This window comes from Manacus vitellinus, unplaced genomic scaffold (genome assembly GCF_001715985.3).
Source record: "Manacus vitellinus isolate BGI_N305 unplaced genomic scaffold, ASM171598v3 scaffold_34_pilon, whole genome shotgun sequence".
NCBI classification, from domain to species: domain Eukaryota; kingdom Metazoa; phylum Chordata; class Aves; order Passeriformes; family Pipridae; genus Manacus; species Manacus vitellinus.
Genome location: NW_021940488.1, coordinates 1,681,798 through 1,690,986, shown reverse-complemented (window position 1 = coordinate 1,690,986; position 9,189 = coordinate 1,681,798). Strand labels below are relative to the sequence as shown.

The window sequence follows — 9,189 nt, the reverse complement described above, 5'->3', positions numbered from 1 at the left end:
AAACTTCTCCTCTATGTTTGTAGCTGTCAGTATTACCTAAGGCAGTTTCAGCGCTGAATCAGTAGTGAGGTTTCAAGTATTGCCAGAATACCAGCTGCTGCTTGGGATTTTGCCACATTCTTCTGATGCTGACTTCTTCCTTAGAGCAGAAAAGCCTCATGAAAGACTCTTTTGATTTGAAAGTCTTACACATGTACCCATGAAAGCATGATGACTCAACTGTCATCCAGTGGGAATGTCTTGTAGTATCTTCTTCAGGCAAGTTCTTAAGTAAGGAAAGCTTAAGGAATGGCAAGTCCAGCTGAAGCAGAGTGATTACTGCACTTTTACATGGATATGAGAGAACTATCTTTCTTTTCTAGGACAATTGAATGTGGTGGTTTAGTGGCACAATCGGTAAGCAAAATTGATGAATGTTTTATTAAGTGATGGTGTTTCCAGTTAGCCAGTGCTAGCCAAAGCTGGCTTTGAACATTTAGCTGCTGATCTCCCAGAGAATTACTGCACACTATCCGTGTTGTCCTTCACCATTTCCCATTGACATGACCCACCATCGTTCTTCCCATAATTAGTTTATAAAGGTTATTTCCATCTCTACACTGATGTGAATGAAGTGTGTAAGTTTGCACATGTTGATTTCTGGCAATAGTGAAGTTTTTCCAGTAATATTTCCCACTTCAGCTTTCATCTTGTTTTCCATGCAGAGTTACACAAGGATCTTTGGCAGGATAATATCTCAAAGACTTCAGGTTTCTTTTTCTCAGCAGATTTAGGATTTTACAATTTCTGGATGGAGTTTGCTGTGGAAGTGATGGAATTTTGCACCTGTCAGGTTTTCAGACAATTCAAGATGTAGTTATTTCCAGATGATCATAGGGCAGGTGTAAAAATTGTCAGGTCAGCTCCTGTAAATACACATTACTTTGACTGAGCCCATTCTTTAATTTCTCTGCAGCAATCTCCTTCATTAGGCCTATATGATCCTATATAAGTGAATTCATCTATTGGATATCAATTTACTGTTAGTTTTAAAGTTAGTTATGTGCTCTTTTGTAAGTCAGTGCTCAATGTGTCTTTCATGCTGGTGTTAATGATTTAGTTTAATCTGAGAGAGTTCAGCCATTTATGGGAGTAGAGCCTGGGGGAAAGTACGTTATTTTTCCTGTGTTAAAATACTACCTAGTCAAGGAGACTGGAGGTAATACCAAAGGACAGTAATGAAATGCTCTGCTGGTTGCTCCAGTTGTCAGGGATTTTGAATTGTGAGTGATTTTGTTCTATGTGCAGTTTCAGGCAATACTTTTTTTTTTTTAATTTCTTCTTGGAACATCTTCCATATGCTAGAATATTTAAAGTGTATTTTAAAATAGTGGCTGGCAATCTGCGAAACACCATTTTAGCATGAATGAGGTCATATGCTACTAAAATACTACTTATACTAGGAAGCTGAGATGAATTGAAAGTAGCTCAGCTAAAAAAGTGAAGGCAACAGGTGTTTTATTAGATTGCAGGTACTGGCTTTTTTTAACATCTGTAGAATAACTGATACTTCATCCTAAAACTTGCTGCAAATTTGTATGTTTCCACAACTGAATATCAGTAACTCCCAGTATTCCTAATTTAGGATATGTTCCCTTAAGGTGTTTTTGGCTAATAAAACATGATATCCTCTTCTAGCACATCACCAGTTTCATAATGTGATGCAGGATTAAAAGAATTTTGCTTGGAGACCAGGCAGCTGATGACTAAGAGTGTACTGAAAAGGAAACAGGGCAGGCTGTGCTCTTGCAAAAAAAAAAAAAAACACCAAAAAAAAAAAAAAAAAAAAAAAAAAAAAAAAAAAAAAAAAAAAAAAAAAAAAAAAAAAAAAAAAAAAAAAAACACCAAACCCTGGAGATATCAGCATTCTGTAATTTTCACAGAGATGACTATAAGGTGTATGTGCAGCCTGTCAGAAAGAAGTAATTTTTTGTTGCAAGAAATGGGAGGGTAGTTTGGTGTAGATATTTTAATCACCTATTTAGTAAGTAAGAGAAGTGGGATTTATCTCTACGCAAAATTGACAATGTCTTTGACTATTATTTGAGCAAGTCAAGGAAGTGAAACAGCCTAGACTTCAATTTCCCTGTTGTTTAAAATTGAGATCTTCCCTAGTGTATAAAGTAATTTAATCAACCTTTTAAAATGTGCTGTTTAAATCCATGCTGTTGGGAGTTTTAGCACAATGACCCCAATAATAAATAGATGCTGGAGCAATTGCAGTCAAATCATTCATCCTGATGCTTCAAATTTGATGTTCTGTATGCAGAATGCTATAATATTCTCACATTTTAAAAGTATTCCACCTCCCATAAAGTAGTAGTTTCAGGTGACTAATTGTTGCATAAACCATGGAACTGATATTTAAATGCAAATCAGGGGCCTTTTTTGGTGCAGTTTTGGATTTTAGCCCATGAGTCACAGTTTTCAGAAGCAGCAAACTCCATAGAAGAGTGTAACTGTGTCAGTTCTGGGCTCCTCAGTACAAGAAAGACAAGGAGATACTGGAGAGGGTCTAGCAGAGATCACAAAGATGATGAGGGGTCTGGAGATCTCTCTTATAAGGAGATACTGTTTAGTCTAGAGAAGACTGAGAGGGGATCTCATTAATGCGTATAAATATCTCAAAGGTGGGTGCCAAGAGAATGGTGCCAGACTCTTCAATGGTTCCCAGCAACAGGACAAGGAGCAATGACCATAAACACAATAAGTTCCACCTCAACATGAGAAAGAACTTTATGTTGAGGGTGGCAGAGCACTGGAACTGGCTCCTCCGGGACATCGTGGATCCTTCCTCTTCGGAGACATTCAAAACCCACCTGGAAACATTTCTGTGTCACCTGCTCCAGGTGACACTGCCTGGGCAGGGGGGTTGGACTGGATGATTTCCAGAGATGCCTTCCAACACCAACAATTCTGTGATTCCTTGATTCTGTGAAAAATGCAGATTTAACTAGAAACAGTGAGATTTAAAAATCGTGGATACAAAACATAAAACAACGTACACAATTAACAAATGCATATGCTATTTAAACTAAGTGCAACAGAAGTCTCAGTCTGGAAACTGGAGTGGCAGAACCATCTGGAAAAAACATCCCTGGGCTATTCAGGCATCGTTTCTGTTCAAGACCCTTGCTGTCATGGCTGTTGAAAATTTTGCCTGTTTTAAGATTTTATGTAGAGAGCCTTTCTTAGGCTTTACTGTAATGGCATGTAATGAAGACACTTATACCATTCAAATACCATCTCTCCCATACAAAACAGAAGAGTATCTCATGATTTGGGGGAAACGCTGGCTCTGGGGCAGAATATTTTTAATTCCTCCACTAGCCAGGATTTTCTGTGTCTTCAAACAAATACTTTCACAGTAGTTGGATGTGGAGCTGGAGATCGATACCAATTGCTGATTGTTATTTGCAATAATGGTTGTGGTCAGAGACAAATCTGTCTTCCACCCCTTCCAAGGCAGACATATAGGGAAGAACCCTCAATCTTTTCAAAAACACATCAAGAGAAGTGAAAATGGTCAGTGTTGTCAGAGGTGCAGTCCCATTTTCCAGCAGCTCTTTGGGCCAGAGCCTGTAGTCTGCTCTGAAATCACCCTGTGGATAAAGACAGCCTCAGGAGATACCTAACTAATGGTGTAGCTATCTGATACCCTCCCTGGTCGTTGCTGGGGGAAAGGTAGTGGGGGTAGGATACTTTTGCAGTTTAGTAATTTTGAAGTATAAAAAAGGTCTTTTGAGGCCACAACGGCAACTGCTGGCTTCAAGAGTTTTGAGGCCACAACGGCAACTGCTGGCTTCAAGAGTTTTGCCCTGATGAGATCAATCCTGGACTAGGGCCAGAAGGTGAGAGGGTGAGGAAGGACTTCAGACTGTCTTTATTTGTCCTGCAACCTCTCTATGTCTCAGCTGAGCCAAGAGAATCTAGGTATGTGTCTACAGAGATTTGGGTTAGATAAACTCTTTCCATTTGGAATTTCAATATATGAAATACATTTTGAACTATAAAAGAAGGAGAACCCTCTTTTCAAGCATAGAATAATAACGATATCTGTATAATCATTCTGTAATTGTTCTCCATTTTTCTCCATTTTGTTCTAATGACAGTGGTAGCAGTCAATTGAAGTCATGTAGGCAGTACAAGTACATGACACAGTACACGTGCAAGACAGGGATTAAACCATTATTTTCTGGCAATAGGAAATAAAAGTTTAAGCTGAAGAAATTAATCTATTGTGATATTTCAGGGTTTATCCATTAATTGCTTGCCAGTGGTTTCAAAATTGAAAAAAAGCTATCCAAAATCACACTAGGATATCCTCTGAGTTCAGTCAAATCTCTGATTGAGTCAGCTTCAGTTATCACCGCCATCACCAGCTGATCTATAAATACATCTTCTTTTACAGCCCACGCATTCTGAGATTTGCCCATTGCCTCCTCAGAAGAGCAGGGCTAGCGTCTACTATTAAACAAGCCTGGCTTGGCAAAAGCCAACAAGAACCTAGCCTAAGAGGCCAAGCCCATCCGTTGTTGTCAGCTTTGACAGTCGCTGCTATCATTTGAAAGTGCACTTGCAGCCAGTCCAAGTTGGTAGTGTCAGCCCAAGCTGATTGGAGCTGCAGACATTTTTGCTGACTGGAGTCATGCTATCTTTGCCAGTTTGCTGGAATAGACACAGACACTGATTGGGTCATGCTGAAAACATTCCTGTCCTATGAAGCAAGTCTGTTTGTATTTCAGGTTTGCCAGGACTAATGAATTAAAAATCTTGGGCTCACCACAGTTTGCTGCTTAATAATGCCTGTGACAGAAGGATTTTTTCCTCCCTGGAGCGTGACAGCATCATAATCCCTTGTCACTGGCAAGGAGAGGAAGGAGAAGCATAACTGTGGAGAAAAGCGGAAAAGGGTGATCTTTTGGGACAGCAAAGCCTATGGGAAGTGCAGGTAGCAGCATGTTGCCCTAACAGCTGTCTCAGCTTCTCAGACCTTGTCAGTTCGTTGCTATGCAGCAGGTGCAGCCTTTTCTTTTATTGAAGCTTTACTCCATAAAGGCAACGACAAGCCAAGGCAGTGGCTGGCCCTGGATTATACAAGTGCAGACACTCCGCTAAGTGAGGTAAGGCAACAGGTGTGAAAAAATTTGATAGAGCTCTAACAGCATTTAATCTGAGTTCTGCTGCACATATTTTACAGAGGAACAGCAGCCAGTTCTATAGGCAATTGTTGGGAAGAAAAGAGCTGCTCGTTAAATCTCATTAAATTCCAGGTTGCCCACTCACCCTCATCTCTGTCCACAGTGATATTGTTCATCATGCATGGAGAAAGCAGGTGGGGAACTGGGGGCAGCCAATCTGACTGTTTCATGATATCACCTTGTTTGCACACAGGCTTCTTCCATCCCTCTCTGTTCTCTGTGATAGCTTTTTGTGATGAAGAGCTTGAGGATTTGGCACAAAAAGGAGTGAAGGGATAAATTCAATATTATTTAAAAAATTGATTACAGGTAATTGCTGCGTATAAAGATGAGATTTCTTTTTCAGGATTGGAATAAAATGAAAACATTCGTGTTTTGATAGAATTCACCATTTCTTACTGAAAGGATGTTGATTTTTGCTCTCACATTAAAAAGATGGTTAAAAGAGGTAATTTAAAAGCATCACACACCAGAGAGTATGGGACTGGGATAACACAACAGACTTATAGCAATATTGTTATGGCAACTTTAAAACCCCTAGCAGAATGCATCATTTTAATTTCTTAGGTTATGATGAGAAATGTTAAGTATACTCTTATGTGGAAGACCACTTGAGATAGTCAGTGTCAGGGGAAAGTGTACCAACAACACAGAAGGATGGACAGCCTTGTTTTAAGGATGTGCTTATCACTTAAAAATCTCTTAATTTTGTGGAGTTTTTTCCTTTACCTTGTATTGGGAAGTATGGAAGGGAAATATGATAAAGAATTTTGCATTAGTAATTCTGTTGCTTTTTTTAAAACAATGAGATGTACCAGATATTTTTTATGAAGTGAGGGTGGGGAGCCGGGGAAGAGATCAATAATGCTCAGAAGGTAAAAGTAATTCAGTTTGATGCAAGGCACTTCAAAATAAAGTATTTCAGTTTACTCCAAGGGTCTTTTGCTGAGTCTAAAAACATACATGGTTGCAATTATTTGACTTTTCTATGTCTCTGCTCCGTAGATATCAGTTCAGTTTTTGTATGTCTTGAATATAAGTAAGGGAGAATTAAGAACAATTCCTGGTATCCTTTGTGTATTAGCAGAAAGAGACACTCTCAGCTTCAATCAGATTCATTTGAAGTAAGGATTTTAGGTTACTTGTTATTTTAAGAAAAGATTATGTACTTCAAATAACAAGTAACCATATCACTCTGCTAGGTAAATATCAAAACAGACAAAGCAAATAAACAAGAAATGCTGAAATTAACAGACACAAGGCAAATTTGATCCTATTCCACTGATTGCATGGCAGTGATGCCAGAGAAGTGTTTGATTCACTTGTGTACCACCAAGGAAGACTGAAATATTGTTCTGTTGTATTGACATTTTGAAACTGCCAAATAATTCAGTGTAAATTAGAATGAGTTGATAGGATTTTCCTGCAATACAATAGCCACTTTACTGAAAAACTGCAAGACTATTGGCTTAGAAAACTGGTTTTTGTTTTCACTTGCTAAATGCCTTGTTGTCTGCTGATAATGAATTAGTAAATTCGTTGTATTTTTCTGATGAGTTTGGTTTCTAATTGACTAAGAAGTTTTTATGGTAATTTAAAAGCTACTCTCATAATTGTCCACTTAGTTGGTATGAATACAATGTGCACTGAATAGCAGTCCACAGTCCTAAAATAATTTCTTTATGGGCAGATCTTTTGCATGCATGAAGTCCCACTGATTCCATGTTCTCCACACATGGAGCTAATCAGAAGTTTAATATCTTTGAATTTTAGAAGCTTTGTGCTAGATAATCAAGGAGATTCCTTGTATTCAGCTATCCAACAGTTTAACCAAAACTGTTCATCCAAAAGGTTACATATACATAGTAGAGCTCCAAGTACAACTCTCTAGTGTTCGGAAATGTTCTAATGATCTAATTCTAGATCAATAGTAGCTAATTCTTTTGTTGCTCTTTAGTGTCAGGTTTGAAATGAACTAGCTGTTTTCTTAATGGCAGGGTTTCATCTCAGTAAAACCACCTTTTGTAATTGATGGTCTCAGAAGAAAGACGGAGGACGGAATAAGGTCCCGATCCGGGAGCCAAACCCATGCAGACAGACCCCTAACCTGCACAGACTTCCACTGAGAAATCACCACCAAGGTTTGGAGACCCCATAACTTTCTGGCCATTAAGTGTGCAACTATCAGGCCCAGCTGGACTGGGGGAGTAATGGTTGGAAGGCAGGAGGATGGGTGCCTCCTCATTGACACCATGTGGAGTGGTGTGCACATTTCCAATCACAAGGCAGGCTTGGGGTCATGTTACTCTCAACTCCCCACCCCTTCTTCCTTCTTCACCTTCAGAGGCAGGCAGCATTGCCACAAGTCAAGGCTTGCTGAAGGGGCAATGGCAGGGAGGAAGCAGGTGAGGAGAGGGGTAGCTTCCTTTGCCATCATTCTTTCTAATCTATAAATATCAAAAATAAAGGCAGTCTCTGCACTGAATTTCATTTAATTCCTTTTTAAATGGAAAAGTGAAATGGCGCTCCCTTGACTTTGATTCTAAACATTGCTTGGCTAGAATGGGAAAGGTAGCTGTGAGTGCATGAAAAGCATTAAAACTCATTTATTGAATGATGTCACATGCTCTGTAATAAATATATTGTTTGTATTATTGCAGCTGGAACAAACAAGTAAAAGCATTGACTCAAGTGCCCACATGATCACTACCGCCAGGGTACCTGCTGATAAGCAAGTACGAATTGCCTTCAGCCTGAATGAATCCCCAGGTACAGTTTAATTTATGGAGTAAACCACAATGAAATAATTGGTTTTAAATTTTACATGTACTTACCAGTGTTTACAATATCAAACCTAGTCCAGTATAATGGGTGGATTTTTTTTCCTGAGTGGCAGCTGTGATCAGTTTTCCTGTCTGATAACTTTTAATGTTTCCATTAACAATTTCATTAAGAGTAAATCCACTAGATTGACAATTTAGATCTTAGCTTTCTTTCAGTGGTTTGTGGGGTTTACTTAGGACTGTAATTAACTAATCAATTTACCTGCACTTGCAGTATATCTGGTTTTATGGAACTTTAAACTGAGAAAAGTAAAAGGACAAATTTGGATGAGCCTAGAGCAGGAAGGGACTTTTTTTTTTATCAGGAAGGTTGAAAAGTGCCACACATGCCCAGCTTGGTGAAAGGTTTCAGGAAATGCATACCCCACATGGCATCTCTGAGAAAGCAGCAGAAATTTCATTGATGTTAATACTGTCAACTAGTGCTGATGGAGTGTTAATTTCCTCAAACATATCCTGTACAGACATGGACCTTTTGGCCTTTGGAATAGATGAATATTATTAGTTTGCACCTTCAATATTATTAAGGTCCAGAGAGCTGTTGCCAAACAATGAAAGTCAGAATGAAATAAAGCAAAAAGGAAGCTGAAAAGCATCCCAAAAACGTTGGCTGTTGCTTTTACTAAAAGTGGCTGGAGTCAGGGCTAAGATGTGTTTATGGATCTCTGATAAGGATAACTAAAACCCACTGCTGTTGCATGTTTTATGGGACTGTATGCATTGTGGGATAATGTGTGAGGTTGCTTCCGGAGCTTTTTGTGAACAGAATCTCAGCTTGAATGCACTTTTCTCATGTAAAAAGTATTTTAGAATATGCATTAACTTTCCTAGCTGATTTTTGTGTAATAGTAATCTTCAGCTACAATACTGAAATACAATCTCATTCCCTAAGCAAGGGAATTAAAAACCAAACATCTTCATATGTTATTGAACCCAACTTTCAGTTCATAAAGATGAGTGACACAGAAAGACTGGGACAAGGAATGTAAAGAAATACATGTGATTATATATGTACCCTTTTTATAAATTAAAATAATGCGGTAATTACATTTTTATTACAGAAGGCAGTAAAGAATCATTCTCATCTCTCAAGATACAGTCATGTG

At 38.6% G+C, this 9,189-nt stretch overlaps 1 protein-coding gene across 2 annotated transcripts in view; it reads left to right on the top strand.

Annotated features, from left to right (window-relative positions):
- The first annotated feature begins 4,724 nt into the window (after nt 1-4,724).
- The window catches only part of MAP3K7CL (MAP3K7 C-terminal like), a 30,708-nt gene continuing 26,243 nt past the window's right edge, over nt 4,725-9,189 (top strand). The window contains exons 1-3 of one of the 2 annotated variants that reach the window (XM_008927339.2): nt 4,725-5,162; nt 7,238-7,381; nt 7,901-8,009. In XM_008927339.2, the coding sequence (XP_008925587.1) occupies nt 7,940-8,009 (70 nt within the window). In that variant the 5' untranslated portion in view covers nt 4,725-5,162; nt 7,238-7,381; nt 7,901-7,939. Of the gene's footprint in view, nt 5,163-7,237; nt 7,382-7,581; nt 7,646-7,900; nt 8,010-9,189 lie in introns of those variants that run through there. The other variant, XM_018076925.1, reaches the window with a different exon arrangement.